The sequence below is a fragment of the Oryctolagus cuniculus genome, chromosome 7 (assembly GCF_964237555.1).
Source record: "Oryctolagus cuniculus chromosome 7, mOryCun1.1, whole genome shotgun sequence".
Classification (NCBI taxonomy): Eukaryota; Metazoa; Chordata; class Mammalia; order Lagomorpha; family Leporidae; genus Oryctolagus; species Oryctolagus cuniculus.
In genome coordinates, this window is record NC_091438.1 from 120043865 (window position 1) to 120060855 (window position 16991).

General features: G+C 54.1%; 2 protein-coding genes across 4 annotated transcripts in view; one reads left to right on the top strand and one right to left on the bottom strand.

The window, feature by feature from the left end:
- Positions 1–353: 353 nt before the first annotated feature.
- On the top strand, positions 354–14673 carry ECHDC2 (enoyl-CoA hydratase domain containing 2). 3 transcript variants are annotated; one of them, XM_051857800.2, is made up of 10 exons: positions 354–1128; positions 7496–7563; positions 7645–7732; positions 8772–8858; positions 9379–9471; positions 10565–10621; positions 10773–10960; positions 13350–13400; positions 13548–13595; positions 14269–14673. In XM_051857800.2, the coding sequence occupies exons 1-10, from the start codon at positions 996–998 to the stop codon at positions 14344–14346; spliced, it is 891 nt and encodes a 296-aa protein (XP_051713760.2). In that variant the 5' UTR covers positions 354–995; the 3' UTR covers positions 14347–14673. The 3 variants fall into 3 exon arrangements, with proteins under 3 accessions (XP_051713760.2, XP_069934593.1, XP_051713761.2); XM_070078492.1 differs by lacking the exon at positions 13548–13595 and having other exon boundaries at positions 13350–13437; positions 14249–14673; XM_051857801.2 differs by lacking the exon at positions 13350–13400.
- ZYG11A (zyg-11 family member A, cell cycle regulator) overlaps positions 12153–16991 on the bottom strand; it is a 42467-nt gene continuing 37628 nt past the window's right edge. The window contains exon 14 of the mRNA XM_002715624.5: positions 12153–16394. Coding sequence (XP_002715670.2) covers positions 16213–16394 — 182 coding nt within the window. The 3' untranslated portion in view covers positions 12153–16212. The remainder of the gene's footprint in view (positions 16395–16991) is intronic.

Consider the following 16991-nt stretch of genomic DNA (forward strand, 5'->3'; position numbering starts at 1 on the left):
TTTTACTTTTTTTTTTTTAAGATCTACTTATTTATTCATTTGAAAGACAGAGTCTCTCTCTCTCTCTCTCTCTCTCTCTCTCTCTCTCTCTCACACACACACACACACACACACACTTTTTATGTGCTGATTCACTGTGCAAATACAACAGCCCGGGCCATGCCAAAGTCGGGGCCAGGAACTCCATCCAGATCTCTAATGTGAGTGACAGGAACCCAAGTACTTGAGCCATCTTCCCCCCCTTCCTAGGCCCATTAGCAGGTGACTGGATTGGAAGTGAAGTAGCTGGGACTCAAAAGTGGCCCTCTGATGTGAGAGGCCAGCATTGCAAGCCAAGAGAGGAGTGCTTTTTGGTTTTTGTTTTAAAGACTTATTTATTTACTTGAAAGTCACAGTTACAGAGAGAGGAAGAGAGAGAGAGATCTTCCATCTGCTGGTTCACTCCCCAAATGGCTGCAATGGTCAGAGCTGAAGTCGAGCCAGGTGCTTCTTCCGGGTCTCCCATGTGGGTGCAGGGGTCCAAGCACTTGGACCATCTTCCACTGCTTTCCCAGGCCATTAGCAGGGAGTTGTATCCCATGTGGGATGCGGGGTTAAGCCAGCCCCGTGAAGGGGGTTTAACCCACTCCACCGCAACATCTGCCCCTCAAATGTTTTTCTGCAAGGAAACAATCTTCTATTCCATTTTCCACAATTTTTGTGGCACCTTTGGAGGTGTGTACGCAAGGTTCACACAGCCCATTTAATCTTCACACCACCCCAGGAGGCAGTCACGATTATCCCTGGTTTACGGATCACGTCGCAGAGGCGCGGACGCTTGGCAGCCTCGACTCAGACCTCACAGCGAAGCGGCGCTTTCCCCCAACCCAGTCCCCGCGTCCCCAGCGGGCGCGCACAGCTACTTCGGCTCGTAGGTGGAGCGATCTGCGCAGGCCTCACTCGTCGCCGGAACCGCGAGCCCGCGGCTCCGCGCCAGCTTCCCAACCTGCGTCGCGATGCTGCGTGCCCTGCCCCGCGCCCTGCGCGCTGCGCGCCCCTGGGGGTCCCTTCTGGCTCGCGGATGCGCCTCCGGCGATGCGGGCCCAGCCCCCGAGATCCAAGTGCGCGCCCTGGAGGGCCCAGACGAAGGTGAAAGCGCGGGGCCCTGGCGCGTCTAGGAGCTGCTGGGACGACGCCGAACGGGACCTCGGGGCAGGGCGTGCGCGGGGCTAGCAGCGCGGCCGCCACGGTCTGAGCGACGCCAGCGCGCCCGCTACACGCGGGAACACCAAGGCTCGGGGCGGCGGGCGGGTCGGGTCCAGCTCGCCTGGCACCCGGTATAGGCTCCTCTGGGCGCCCTGGGGAGAGCGGTGGTTGCCCGACTTGGCTGCGCGGGACTCCTGTGTCCCTCTGGTGGCTCTGGGTACACTGTATGGAAGTGAGAGGAGTCGTTGCGGGGGTGGGGCCGCGCCCCCAGGCTCGGACGGTTACGGCGCCGGTCCCCCTCCCCCGCCCAGGGTCCTGGCAAAGCTCCTAGGGGCGGAGGCGGCAGAGCCAATGGCGCTGCGCGGACCGAGACCTGAAGGGGTGGGGAGCGGAGGGTGGCTGGGGGAGGGCGCGCGCTCGCCGCGCAGGTCCCGCGGCCGCTCCCAGGCCTGCGCCCCGCCGACCCCAGGGCAGAGTTCTGGGCACCTCTGCGCGTGGTGGTGGTGTTTTTGGACTTTGGCGGACTTCGGTGGCGCTGACCGCAATGCACCCTTCATTGAGCCCAATGCGCGTGACCGCACCGTTGCAAGCCCCTCCTAGGGTCTCTATGCTCTCCCCAACCCCATACGGGTTCCTCTGATGTAGCTTTGACACAGTACCGTACATGCCATCTTTCTTTCTTTCTCCCTCCCTCCCTTCCTTTCAAAGATTCATTTATTTATTTGAAAGTCAGGTTACACAGAGAGAGAAAGGGAGAGGGAGAGGGAGAGGGAGAGGGAGAGGGAGAGAGAAAGAGAGAAGGTCTTCCATTCGCTGGTTCACTCCCCAGTTGGCCGCAACGGCGGTAGCTGTGCCGATCTGGAGCCAGGAGCTTCCTCCAGGTCTCCCACGTGGGTGCAGGGGCCCAAGGCTTGGCCATCTTCTACTGCTTTCCCAGGCCATAGCAGAGAGCTGGATCGGAAGTGGAGCAGCCAAGTCTCCAACCGATGCCCGTATGGAATGCCAGCGCCGCAGGCGGCAGCTTTACCCACCACACCACAGCACCGGCCCCCATGCCATCTTATTTCGTTTCATCTGCTTGACACTTTTTTTTTTTAGATTATTATTTATTTATTTGACAGAGTTACAGACAGTGAGAGAGAGAGAGAAAGAGGTCTTCCTTCTGTTGGTTCACCCCCCAGATGGCTGCCACAGCCGGCCAGCGCTGCGTCGATCCGAAGCCAGGAGCCAGGTACTTCCTCCTGGTCTCCCATGCGGGTGCAGGGCCCAAGCACTTGGGCCATCCTCCACTGCCTTCCCAGGCCACAGCAGAGAGCTGGACTGGAAGAGGAGCAACTGGGACAGAATCCGGCGCCCCAACCAGGACTAGAACCTGGGGTGCCGGCGCCGCAGGCGGAGGATTAGCCTAGTGAGCTGCGGCGCCGGCCAACACTGAGTTTTGAAGAGCTGTGTTGACGTCTAAATCGTGACCCTTGCTTCCCACTGTTGCACGCAATTCCCTGCGTGCACCCACAGCTTCTGTTGGGCTGCCAGGGTGTCATCATGTCACCTGGAAGAATTTCTGACCGGGTGGGGTTGCTGGGCCTCAGCGAATGTGCTTGGTTCACTGCCAAACTGGCAACAGTGCTTGCCTCTGGGTAGTTAGGGTGACTGTCCCCACGAGTTAGGACATTGTTGCATGGGGTGGTCGTTTGTCCAGTGATTAAGATGGCCTGGGGCCCATGTTGCAGTACCTGGGTTCAGGTCCCAGCTCCAACTCCAGCTTCCTGCTAAAGCAGATCCTGGCATGCAGTGGTGATGGCTCAGGTGGTTGGGTCCCTGCCACTCTGGTGGGAGACGTGCATTGAGTTCCCAGGTCCTGGCCCAGCCCCAGCCATTGTGAGCACTTGGATAGTGAACCAGCAAATGGAAGCTCTGTGTCTCTCAATTAAATAAAAAATTAAATAAAAATAATAATAATAAATATTTGAAAAAATTGAGACACAGAGGGTTAAGCAGTGTGAACAAGGTCTGATTTCAAAGTCTGGTTGCTCAGCCATTAGGTTATCACTGACTGTTCTAGAAACTCAGTGACTCAAAGCTCATCCATCAGTAAATGTAAACTTATCACAGCTCAAGAACGATGGGTTCACTTGCAGATACTTGAAGTCCTTTTATGGGTCAACAGGTTAAGTCCCTGCCTTGGCCACAGGGCATCGAGGAGGGAGAAGTTCGGGAAGGGAGAAGCAGAGGAGGGGACTCGCCCAGGAGAGGCCACAGCGTCCACCTGCCGCGGGCGCTGATGGCCCTGAGCGAGGCGCTGCTTTCCTGTTGTGCGGGAGGAGGAGCCTGGCTGGTCGGCTCTGCGGCCCTGGGCTCTGACCGCACTGCTCCCAGCAGTTGGTGGGTCTTCCCTGGGCATTGGAGGCTCTCCACCACCACCTGATTCTCCCTTTTCTCTTCTACTCCTGAGCTCCTTTTAAGGTTTTCCGCCTCTGTTTTGCTCCAGCTGCACTGTCCCTTCCCCCCGCCTACGTGACTCTTCCTGCAATTGCCCTGTGTGTGTCCCTGTATGTTCATGTGTCTGGACTTGTGTCCCTAGAGGTGGCTATAGCTCTTTGAGAGTGAGGAGTGCTAGCTGGGTCTAGCTACTAGGTGAGCAGATTCTCTTCTTCTTTTTTTTTTTTTTTTTTGACAGGCAGAGTGGACAGTGAGAGAGAGACAGAGAGAAAGGTCTTCCTTTGCCGTTGGTTCACCCTCCAATGGCCGCCGCGGCCGGCGCACCGCGCTGATCCGAAGGCAGGAGCCAGGTACTTATCCTGGTCTCCCATGGGGTACAGGGCCCAAGGACTTGGGCCATCCTCCACTGCACTCCCTGGCCACAGCAGAGAGCTGGCCTGGAAGAGGGGCAACCGGGACAGAATCCAGCGCCCCGACCGGGGACTAGAACCCGGGTGCTGGCGCCTCTAGGTGGAGGATTAGCCTAGTGAGCCGCGGCGCCGGCCGAGCAGATTCTCTTCTGGGCCTCAGTTTCCCCTTCTGTTCTGTAGGGGATTGGCAAGCCAGTTGTTCTCTACACTACCTCCCAGTGGTTTCTGCTGCCTCCCCCACAACACTGTTACACACCACACAGCCGGTGATCCAGGCTGTCCAGGCTGAAATGCCTGTAGCACAGCTGCTCAGGAGGTTACCAGCCAGTGGCCTGATGGGTCTGCTACCAGCGGGAAGGGTATAGTGTGGAGTGCTGGTGCCAGTGTTGCCGGGACTGGGGCTGGATGAGCAAGAAGCAGCGCATGCTGTGCAGACTCCATGCAGCCTGATCAATCAGTGGAAGCCAAGGACACCGTCTATGGGTCCCAGCTTGGAGCACAGACCTCGTATTTGCATCCAGCAGTTACCCTGTGCGTGACTCCCGTTCTGTCCGTCAGAAGTCCAGGCACAAGTTGGCCTGGGTTTCCTGTAGTAGCTGCCGGGGCTGGGGCGCATCCCAGGCCTGACTGGGAGGAGCTCTGCCTCCAGACTTCGCTGTGGTTGAGAGTTCACCTCCTGCGGGCCGACCACTCAAGTCCTGTTTTCTTGCTGACAGTTGGCTGGTGCACCTTGTGGCTCCTAGAGGCTGCCCACACTTCCTCCCTTACGCCATGACCCCTCTGTGGTCTACCTGCCCCTCTAACAAGACGGAACCTCACGTGTACCACGGCCTGATCACAGAAGGAACAACTTCTCACCTTGGCCATGCAGCTGAACAGGCGCCTGGCTGCATTCCGCTGGTCGGAAGTGGGTCACAGGCTCCACCCACTCCCCAGGGCTCCCCTCTGCCAGAAGCCCCTACCTGCCTGTCCTTTTCTGAGTTCCCATCACAAACAGTACTTGTTTAATGTCTGTCTGCTCTGCTCGTCTGTAGGTTCTGTGAGGACAGGGAACAGGCTGCCTAGCACGTGTTAAACACATACATCTGCAAGTGGGCAATTAAAGAGATCCCTGATTGGCCATTCAGGAGCGTTGATGCTTAAAAGCTGGGTAGGGAATGGCGCTGACACAGCAGGTTAAACTGACGCTTGCAGTGCCGACATCCTGTATCAGAGAGCCATTTCGAGTCCCTGCTGCTCCACTTTTTTTTTTTTTTAAGATTTATTTATTTATTTGAAAGGCAGAGAGAGAGAAAGAGAGAGAGAGAGAGAGAGGGAGAGAGGGAGGGAGGGAGGGAAGGAGGGACAGAGATATCTTGCAACTGCTGGTTCACTTCTCAAATGGCTACAAGGGACCAAGACTGTGCTGGGCAGAAACCAAGAGCCTGGAACTCCATCTGGGTCTCCCTTGTGGGTGGCAGGGGCCTTGGGACTTGAGTCATCTTCCACTGCTTTCCCAGGCCATTAGTAGGGAGCTGAATTGAAAGTGGAGCAGCTGGGACTCAAAACAGCACTCCTAAGGGAATGCTGGCGTCACAGGCAGTAGCTTAACCCTCTGCGACGTGATGCCGGCCCCTGCTCCCTCCTGATCCAGCATCCCTGCGCATGTGCCTGGGATGGCAGTGGAAGATGGCCCCAGTACTGCCAGCCATGTGGGAGGCCAGGATGGAGTGCCAGGCTCCTGACTTCACCCTGGCCGAGCCCTGGCTGTTGTGGCCATTTGTGGGGTGAACCAGTAAATGAATGATTTTTCTTGCTCTCTCTGCCTTTCAAATAAGTAGCTTTTTTTTTTTTTTTTTTTTTTTTAATGCTGGATAGCAGTGGTCTCCCATGGGCCAAGTGTTGCAGTGCAGTGGTTAAGCTGCTGCTTGGCAGTCCTGCACCCTCTATTGGAGTGCTGATTTGAGTCGTGGCACCTCTGCTTCCAATCCAGCTTCCGGCCAGTGCATTCTGAGATGCAGCAGATGTTGACTTAAGTGCTTGGGCCCCTGCCACTCATGTGGGAGACCTGTATGGAGTTCCAAGTTCCTGGTTTTGGTCTGATCTGGTCTGGTCCTTGTGTGGTGGCCATTTGGGGAATGAACCAGTAGGTGGAAGATCACTTTCCCTGTCTTTCCCTCCCTCGGTTGCTCTTTAAAAAAAAAAATTTTTTTTTTTTTTTTTGACAGGCAGAGTGGACAGTGAGAGAGAGAGAGACAGAGAGAAAGGTCTTCCTTTGCCGTTGGTTCACCCTCCAATGGCTGGCGCGCTGCAGCCGGCGCACTGCGCTGATCCGATGGCAGGAGCCAGGTACTTATCCTGGTCTCCCATAAAGGCAACTAAACGAGTACAGCAAGCTCTTGCAGTAATCTTGGCTGATGCTGGGGAAGAACACACAAGTAGGGCAAAGGCTCCTGGCGTGCCAGAGAGGGCAGAACGGTGTGAGCAAGCCTCTGGAGTCAGCAGCTCATCACTGGTGCCAGAGGGACATGTGGTTTACCCGAGTGTGCGCTCAGCAAGCGCAGACTTTGAGAAACCCTACAGGGAAAGACAGGACCAAAGGGAGAATCTGGGGATTTTCACAGGATTTTACGGGATACATCAGCATTTTAAAAATGAGCCAGTCAGGACCAGGGTGTGGCCTGCCTCAAGCCGCTGCCTGCAGTGCCAGCATCTCATATCGGTGCTGGTTCAAGTCCCAGCTGCTCCACTTCTGATCCAGCTCCCTGCTAATGGCGTGAGAAAAGCAGTAGAACATGACCCAAGTGCTGAGCCCCTGCCACCCACATGGGAGACCCCACATGGCCTAGCCCCAGCCATTGCGGCCATCTGGGGAGTGAACCAGCAGATGGAAGATCTCTCTCTAACTCTCTCAAATAATCTTTATTTATTTTTTTTTTAATGAGCAAGTCTAACGCATGTCTGTGCACATTCAGGTGATAAAGTTATATTAAGAAATACATGACATCATTGAAATGAAGGTCAGGAGAGTTACTTTGGTGGGGTGGGGGAGAAAGGACCATGGCTGTGTCTGGGCACACGGTAGGGTTTCTGGGGTGGTTGGTGCCTTCCCCCTTCTTAGTCCTGCGTGGTGGTAACAAGGGTAGCTGTCAGCTGGAGGCAGATGTTGGGTTGTGAGTAGCACGGTGTTGCCGAGGGGGCTGGGGAATGGAAGGCGTGTCTGCGCCCGGCGATGGCGGGAGCAGGCAAGAGCCACAGGGGTGCTCCTTCTTGTTCCTCACCCACTTTGCCCCATGGGTCCTGAGCCCTTCGGCTTCTTGTGAGACAGACAGGGCAAGGGTGACTTTCTCCATTTTGCAGTTCAGAAAACCGAGGCCTGAATGTGTGACTTGTCCCATGTTGCACTGTGAACCAAGGGCAGAGGCTGCCCAGAACCCTGCAGCCCCCAGCCCGCTCACCCGAGGCTGCTCTGCCCCCTGCAGGCATCACCGAGATTCTGATGAACAGACCTCGTGCCCGCAACGCCCTGGGGAACGTCCTGGTTAGTGAGGTGAGACTGGAGGGCACAGGGGAGGGCCATGGGGTGGGCTGGGGACTGGACTGGCAGGCTTCTGACCGGGTGTTCCTGCAGCTGCTGCAAGCTCTGGCCCGGCTGCGGGAGGACCAGCGAGTGCGTGTCCTGCTTTTCAGAAGTGGAGTGAAGGGCGTCTTCTGTGCAGGTGGGTGCCCTCTGTGTCCCCAGCCCAGTGCACCAGCAGCCCTCGGGGGGTTAGGAGAGGCTTGAGTCAGTTCCAGCTCAGGGCATGGTGTCCCACATGCAGATGTGAACTCTGAGAGGGTCACACTGCTAGTAAAAGGCAGACGAGAATTCAGTTGGACCTTGGCCTCTCTGGCCCTGAATGCCAGTTCTTTCTGTTCCTTTATGCCTTGCTCTGACCCTCCACTGAGAAAACTGAGTTCACAGCACTCACAAGGCCAGTGGCCAAATGGGACCCACTACCCCTTTAACCACCCAGAGGATGGCTGCTGTCACCAAAGCTTTCAGGGTGCCGGCATCACTTGCTCCTCACAGCAGGGTGATCACCATGAACTTCTGTCTTGAAGACAGTGAGGGAACATGCTCCAGACCCACAGAAAAGCAGGTGTCTGAGCAGAGAGCCTCAAGGGCTGTCCACATTGAAGCACTTGTCAGAATCTCATTCCTTTTGGTGGCTGAGTAATATTCCACCACACACATTCCACGTTGGCCTACCCGTCCACCTGCTCATGGACACCTGGCTATTTTCACCTTTTGGCTTCCCTGTGAACACTGGTGTCTGACATTTCCCCGGAGTCTGCGTGTGCTTGTTGGCTGTTTATATCTTTTATGGAGAATGTCTGTTCCAGCTCTTAGCCCATTTTCAATCAGATTGCTTTGTTGTTGGGTTCTTTGTATATCCAGTGGCATTCCTTACTGAATGTATGACTTGGGAGGATCGTCTCCTGTTCCGTGGGCTGTCTGGTACTCTCCATAGTGTTCCTCAGTGCACTGGAGCTTGTGTTTTTGGTGAAGTTCAAGTTGCCTTTTGCTGCTGTTGCTGTGCTGCTCCCATTGCCACACCCCCTTCCTCCCCTCCCCTGGCTTCCTTGACCAGTTCCTGGTGCTTCTCCTTCTCCACCTGCTTCCCCTCAAGCCTCCTTTGCTGATCTTCTATCTGCCTGGGATTCCATAATCGACCACCTTGCCAAGGGCTGGCTCCGACCCCTGGCCGCCTGCAGGTGCAGACCTGAAGGAGCGGGAGCAGATGAGCAACGCCGAGGTGGGGATCTTCGTGCAGCGACTGCGAGGGCTAATGGATGAGATCGGTGAGTGTCTGCGAGTGGGGTGGAGCCTGCTGGGCCCCGCCCCTCCTGACCATGCTCTACTGTTGGAGCTCTGAAGGGGAACACATGCTTCTCCCAGCAGGTGGGCACAAGGAATCCCAAGAGGGTCAGGGTGCACCTCTCACAGAGCACAAGCTCCCAGCTGACTCCCTGCCATCAGGGTTCAAGCCTGGCCATTTCAGAGGAGTCCAGTTAGCCAGATGTGCATCCCTGTTCTTTTGCCTAGGTAACCCTAGCTACCTCAGGTCACCCTTCCCAGCACTCTCCAGGCTTCCTTTGATTGGAGTACTTATGTCCTTGGGTCATCACTGCCTGACTCTCTCAAAGCCAGTGCTGGGAGGTCAGCCGGAGGGTGGGGCTGAGCAGGCACCTGGCAGCCTATCCCCTCTTTCCCTGGGGGAAACCCAGTCAACCTGGCAGAGGTACCACCAGGTGAGGAGCCTTGAGGTGCTCTCTGCCAGCTTCAGTCTCTCTCGTATTGAGCCCATCTTCATCTCCACAGCGGCCTTCCCGGCGCCCACCATTGCAGCTATGGACGGCTTTGCCTTGGGCGGAGGCCTGGAGCTTGCCCTGGCCTGTGACCTGCGAGTGGCAGGTACTGGGCTGGGGCTGAGGGGAGGGTGAGCCAGGCTAGGTCTTGGGGCCTTACGTCGAGCCCTGCTCTGGCCTTCTGGAAGCAGGGTAGGGGGCACAGTGGCTTCAGGCAGAAGCTGCTTGCCCCCTGGCCCAGAACTGCTATAGTAGCCATCACCTGTCACAAGCTGCTTCCCTTGTCCCTGCAGTGACTGTCCTGCCAACAGGACAGCCAAGTGCATGGAGAGGGAACACCAAGCAGGACAAAGGTCCATGTCCAATCTGCCACGTGCATGCATCCAGCTCAGATCCCCACCCCCCTCCCCAGCTGCCCATGTTTTGACCAAAGGTGAGCCAAGGGGGTGATAAGTCACTGGGCACAGCTCATCGCCAGTGTATCCGGGCAGGAACTTTGTTCTTTAGTTCCCTGGCACTGGCTCAGGTCTGAGCAGCTGAGCCTGTTTTGCAGACTGGAGGGGATGAGAAGCTAATTGATAACCTTTCCACGACTGACTTGGTGAGGACAGCCCTTCTTGAGGCTACCATGGTGCCACCTGGCACGCTCGCTGCAAAACGCCTCAGGCACAAAGGTCATCTCATCTACACAGTGCGTGTCAGGGACAGGGAACTGACCAGGTGGTCAGGTCATAGCCGCAGGCCGCCCAGGTTTCAGCAAGGGCAGGGTGCAGAACCCTGGTGAGCCACTCCCATCAGCCCCCTCCCCGGGGTTGTAATGGCCTGCGCTGGGAAGATCTGGAGGACTCGGCCAGGAACTTCCCGGAAGTGGAACTTGGGAGGACGCAGGCTGAAACGCGGTAATCCTGGCAGGAGCAGGAGTCACGGACGCTGTCAGCCAGGCCGGAGCTATGGGTACAGGAGACCCAGGATCCATCAATGCACAAATAGTGTCAGGCATTTTCTAGAATGGCTGCCTTGTTCCCACACCCTTACCTTACCTGAGTCTTAGCAGCTGTCTGAAGCAGGCAGGAGAGGGCCAGTCACCTTCTTCCCACCTTACAGGCTCAGGAAGCATCAGCAGAGGTGATGGGAGGTGGGTCTCAAGGGGGAGAAGGCTGAGGGCAGGGGGAGGCAGCTTCCCTCTGTTGTTTCCACAGCTTCCACGGCCGTCATGGGGCTGATCGAGACTACCCGAGGGCTGCTCCCAGGGGCAGGTAACTCACCTGTAGCACCTGCTCTGCTCCACCTGCCACTCCCGCTGTGTTCCTTTGGCTGTGTCCTGGGCCCCATCCTAACGCACACTGCTCCTATGAGTTCCCACTTCTCTCACCCTGCTTCCCCAACCCCTGCCCCTCCATCCTGCAGGAGGAACTCAGAGGCTGCCGCGCTGCCTGGGTGTGGCCCTGGCCAAGGAGCTTATCTTCACTGGCCGGCGGCTAAGCGGGGTCCAGGCCCACACGCTCGGGCTGGTAAATCACGCCGTGGCCCAGAACGAGGAGGGCGACGCCGCCTACCAGCGAGCCCGGGCACTGGCCCAGGAGATCCTGCCCCAGGTGAGCTCACTGCCCGTGCCATCCGAGGAGACAGACCCAGAGAGGTCAGGTGACTTGCCCATGTGGTCACAAGAAGTTACCACATCAGAAGAAAACAACACTGGTGTTTTGCACAACACAGAATATAGACTCTGGCATTTAATTTTTAAGAGTGCCAAATAGGTACCAAATTAAAAAAAATATGTAATGCGTTTCAAATATAAAAATTTACAACATGCATAAAACAGTTAAAATATAAGCCTATAAAATTAGCTACATTAGCAGAAAATACTCAAACAAGAGTTTATTTAGAAAAAAACCCTGTTCTATTCTTTTTAGGTTTTGTTCTTTTGTACAAAAGGAATCTCAAGATGCAGATTTCTAAAAACTTAAGGAGCTTTAAAGTGCCCGTGGAAAAGGAGCATTCTCTTTAATCCCACTCCCCGTGAACTCTGTGAAGCCCTCTTGCACACGGAAACAATGGTACTAACACGGTTGTAGCTCTCTGTACCACATCAGCCATCAAAACCATTACCCCAGCCACCAGCCCCCCAGGGGCCCTTGCAGCAGTGGCTCTGGGTGCTCCGGGGTGGAGGTGGCTGCCATCTAGTGGCCGCAGCATCCAACACAACCGGCATCTTAACACTCAAGTTTCCTCCTACCGTGGTCAGTGTGCAGTGTCCTCTGAAGGGTACATTTGGCTGTTTATTTGAACATCAAAAGGATGGAACATTTTGTGGCCATAGTATGTCTCGCTGTTCTCATTTCCAAATAACATGAAATTATCAGTCACATTTCTGATCATTCTCTTGAAAGGTCAGTTTCTTGACTGGATAGTTACCTAAATACATGGCCCTGACACGCAAATCACACAGAACAGAGGAATGAGCAGCTCACATGGCAAAGATCCAAAGTGAGGCGACCAGCCATCTTAGTTTACCTGTGGCTATCCCAGTTTTAAAAGTCAAAGTCCTAGGTTTCTGTAGTCTTTGAGTTACATATTCACGACACAGGACAGATGGTAACCCAAGTAGCCCTCTATTCCCCAGTCCCTCTCCCTAGAGGTGACCATTGTTGACAGTGTACACCTCCCTCCTGGAATTTCCATAGCATACAAAAAATCATTCACATGTACCCACATACTTAAATAACTACTTTTACTAATGGTTTAGGACAGGTAACACACCCTCAAAGGCTAATGCAGTTCCAAGAGAAATTTTAAGCACAAAGTTAAATGTGCACAGTGCAGAATCACAGCATGGAAGAACGTAACATGTCACGTCGCAGGCATGCGCACCAACACTTTCCAGCATTCGCACTAGTGTGCACCTTGCCATTCCCACACTGGAGAGTCTTGCATCCGAGCACATCACTGATTGAACCCACTGTTTGGACCTGCATACTTTTTGTACATGGTATGGATAAGGCATCATTAATTAGCCAGTACCCAAGACCACGAAACTCAATGTAGTTTCTATCTTTTTCCTACTGCAGAATACCAATAAATGACCGTACTTCTGGAAGTGTGTCTGTAGGGTTGATGCCTGCAAGGAGTATCAGTAGGGGGTGCATCTAATGCTTTGCTGGCTTTTCCCAAATGACTTCCTGAGGCACTGTCCCAATTTCCTCTGTCAACAATGCAAGCAACCCTCATTTTCATGCTAATCAGTGATGAAAAGGGACACTGAGCCTGTTTTGATTTCCATTTCTCTAGACTGAAGTGGGCATACTTCATGTCTATAGTTTCTTGTGAAAATGTTTTCAGACCTTTGTTTCCCTTTACAGACACTTTGTTGGGAATGTTCACACTTTTACTAAAAGAAATTTTTCCAAGAAGAATTAGAAAAACTTTTTCTCAGTTTCTGACTTTTGTATCATGGGATATTTTTCTCTCTGAAGTTACTCATTTTTGTTTAGCTAGACTTTATTTATGGCTTCAATGCTGACTTTAAAATTGCCTTTTTCTGACAGTCTGTCTTATATACAGTTAACACAGTATGAGGGCCTGGCCGCAGATGGGCCTGGGGGCGGATCCTGTAGCTGTCGTGGCAGGAGCAAAGCACCCAGCCCTGGGATTTCCTAACAGAAACCTGCAGTGGAGGTGGACATCTGGGTTGAGGGAGTAGAGGAAGGGGTAGTAACGGAGGCTCTCCAGTGACTGGGAGTCAAATCCAAGCTTAAACGTAGGCAAGTGCCTCACTTCCTGGAACCTCAACTTAGTCATGTTTGGGAAGGTCAAGGGTCAGAGAGTCCAGCTTCCTTCATTTTAAGAAAGGAACCTTAACTAAGAGGCAGAACACGGACTGCAACACAAGACAGCTCACTACAACAGCCTGCATGAGACCCAGACCTCTGCCTCCCCATCTGTAGTTCCACTGATGCCCCACTCAGACTCCTCTCTTCTCCCTAGGCCCCCATCGCTGTGCGGCTGGGCAAAGTTGCCATTGACCGAGGAATAGAGGTGAGGGGGTTTTAGGTTGGGACTTGGGTCCACTGAAGTGTCGTGAGCAGGACATGGGTTGTTAAGGCTCATGTAGACAGTCTGGGTGACAAGAACTCAGGGACTGGATTCTCCTGACATCTTCCTTACGTGTACTTTTACTCACAGGTGGACATCGCATCAGGGATGGCCATTGAAGGGATCTGCTATGCCCAGGTAAGGGGCGGCTGCCAGGATGCACATGCTTGTGAGTGGCTGGGCCAGAGCAGGGGAGCCTTGTGGCCCCAGTTCCAGAAGTTCCTCCCAACTCCCTCCTCACCACCTGGAGGGATTGCTGGGCCCCACACTGCTTCTGAGACGGCTTCCTCAACCAGCTAACGGCAGCATGCCCAAGCGCAGGCCGGTGACAAAGAGGAGGAATAGTTTCTGCTGCCACAGGCTGGCGTTGGGATGTCGGGGACTTCGTTATGGCCTGTAGAATGTGTTCAGTGGAGGTGAGCACACCTGGGGCTGACCAATTCAGCCCTGCCCCGGACCCTGCAGAACACACTCATCTCCAAGTTGACAAATACCCAAAATACTCCTACGCAAGGAGTCCTGGCACTCACACAGCCTGGTGTGAACTAGCTGTGCACACAAGATCAGAGCCTAAGCTTGCTCCTCTACTGAGCAGCCTCCTCTCAGGTTGCTGCCACGGGAGGCAGGGAGTTTGCTGGGGACATGGAAGCAGGGTGCACACAGACACAATGGTGTGGGCCACAGAACCTCCAGAGTCCAAGACAAGGGAAAACACTTGGGCTACAGCCTTATCATGGGCTGGGCAAACTTGGACAGCAGTTTTGGCCTCTGGCTGTGTTCCCTCAAACTAGTGTTTCATGCGTCCTTGCAGAATATTCCAACGCAAGACCGGCTGGAGGGCATGGCAGCCTTCAGGGAGAAGCGGCCCCCCAGGTTTATTGGCAAGTGACCCTGAAGCACTGGCATGGTGATGTGTGCCTTCCAGAGCAGGGCCCAGCGGAAAGCTTGCAATCGGACTGCTGCCTCATCGCGAGGACAGCAATGGACAGAAAAGACTGACACCAAGGTGCTGACCACATCACTTCACTGCTGCCTTCCTTACTGGACAATCACTGGGTTGGGGTGTGCTTTGGAAACCAGCCAGCCCCCTCCTCGGATGATGGACCAAGAATTAACCCGGGTCCCTGCGTGGCTTTGCATCGTTGGCTCTCAGGTGCCTTGCAGTTGTCAGGGGCTCTGGACAACAGAGATCATAAATAAATCATGGTGTTGGTCTGCGTGTGTGTCAGGAATCACTACAGATCCATAAGCGCTCTGGGCCTCAGCTTCATCTCCTGGAACAGGAAACTATTAATAAATGTGTTGTGACTGTTCACTTAGTGTTGTTGTGAAAGAGGAACCCGAGCACTGAGGCACGCCTCCTTGTCCATCGCAGAGCAGCAGGGGACTCCTGGCCTTCAGGAGCACTGAGGGAGTGGCTGGCTTGGGTGAAGAAGCAAGGGTAGGGAATGGGCAGTTACATTGAACTGAAGCCTGAAGGCGCTGAGGAGGAGGGCAAGAGCGAAGGTGAGTAAGCAGAGAGCGTCCTGAAGAAAAGGGGCCAGCATTCACCTGCACAGACTGGTCTTGGCAGCCCTGCTCCTCTAGGACCCAGGCCACCTCTCCAGCAGTGGACTTGTGGTCATTCCCTAAGTGGGCTGGGGCTCTGGCTGGGCACAGACACTGGCCAGTGACACTATGGATTTGCTGCTCTTGTGCCCCTGCGTCCTGGGAGGGAGGCTCACAGAGAGCCGGCGGCATGAGAGCGGCACCAGCACACCAGCTGTGGGCACTCTGCAAAGTGAGGACGAGACACTGAGTTGCCCCAGGGAGTTGTAAATGAGCCCATACTTGAAGGGGTGCCTGCTACGCACTGGACCTCAAGAGACAAGGGTTCCATGGTGCATCCTCCTGTTAGCAAAAGCTAGCATTCAGTACTGCCAGAACTCTCATAGCTTGGGACACGGCGTAGAATAAGGAAAAATGAGCTGTTTTCCCCATTTGATTCCAAAGGACAGTACAAATGGCACTCTACAAAAAACTATTCTGAAAATATCCTGACAATCAAGCAGGATGCTACTTTATTCTCAGAAACATTTAAAATTGCAGTTGATTCTCAGAAGAGCCTGGGGGGAGCAGGGGCCCTTCTGGCAATACCTTTCCCCGGCCCTAAGGCCCACTAGGTACTCCCATCACACCAGCAGACACAATGCCATGCTCCCCCGGTCTGATCAGTGAAGCTGCAAGGGAGAAAACCCAAAATGGTTAAAAAACGTATTTTACCTTTCTCTGCCTCAAGTAGAAGATAATTTGTAAAAGGTAGAAGGTGCCATTAAAAAAAAAAATCACTTCTCCCTTCCAGCAGAGGTTCTGTCTTCTCAAAGCACAGTGGCTTCCTGGAAGGAGGATCAACAATGCAGGCTGCCCTGTGGTCTTTTCGCTTTCTCTTGAGGGTGAAGGGTCCTGGCCTCAGGACACCCTCTGAATGAAGAAGCATCTGCGCTGCAGAAGAGAAGCTGGCACTGCTGCGCGAGACAAGCCCCCGACTCACCCCAGAGCATCCATGGTTCGAGTTATCCAAAACCGCTACCAACAAGGTGTCCCCAGACGAATTCCAACCTGATCCGGATGATGCTATAGAATGAACGCAAGCTTTTGAAACTTACAGAGACCAACAAAGAAAGGTAATAAGATGGCTGCTCCACAAACTCGCACAGCTGGTTTCAACACAGAATTCAACGAGGAAAGCTACAGCAGAGGGCACAGCTGCAGGCACTCAGGTGAGAACCGGCACCTGGCACACAGAGGGCTTCTGGTAATTCATGAAGTGCATTCGGAAGTCATTGAGAATGGAGGCCGCGAGCTGCTGTGCTTGGGGATGTGCCCTCTTGTGATCCCGGATGTTGCACAAAAGCGGAAATCCTCCTTCTTCCACAAGCATTTTGCAGTATTTGCTGGCTGAAAGAAAAGCAAGGAAACTCCATGGACAATCGGCACTTTATATATTCCCAAGTCACTACATTTACATTTCTGAAGAAAGAACAAAGATTTGGGGCTGGCATTGTGCTACAGCAGGTTAGGCCACTACCTGGAGTCCTGGCTGCTCCACTTCCGATCCAGTTCTTTCTCTCTCTCTCTCTCTTTTTTTGACAGGCAGAGTGGACAGTGAGAGAGAGAGACAGAGAGAAAGGTCTTCCTTTTTCCGTTGGTTCATCCCCCAATGGCCGCTGCGGCCGGCGCACCACGCTGATCCGATGGCAGGAGGCAGGTACTTCTCCTGGTCTCCCGTGTGGGTGCAGGGGCCCAAGACTTGGACCATCCTCCACTGCCTTCCCAGGCCATAGCAGAGAGCTGGACAGGAAGAGGAGCAACCGGGACAGAACCGGCACCCCGACCAAGACTAGAAACTGGCGGAGGATTAGTCTAGTGAGCCGTGGCGCCGGCCATCAAATAAATCTTTCAAAAAAAAAAAATTTTTTTTTAAATTCCCTTTGAATAAAAAAGACCAGACAGAAAGTGCCCAAAAAATATCAAAAGGGAATTTATAAAAACAAA

Coding starts and splice junctions, on each gene's coding strand:
- ECHDC2 (XM_051857800.2), top strand. CDS start 996: ATGCTGCGTGCCCTGCCCCGCGCCCTGCGCGCTGCGCGCCCCTGGGGG. Junction 7,564..7,644: donor GGAACGTCCTGGTTAGTGAG/GTGAGACTGGAG, acceptor GTGTTCCTGCAG/CTGCTGCAAGCTCTGGCCCG. Junction 8,859..9,378: donor AGGGCTAATGGATGAGATCG/GTGAGTGTCTGC, acceptor TCATCTCCACAG/CGGCCTTCCCGGCGCCCACC.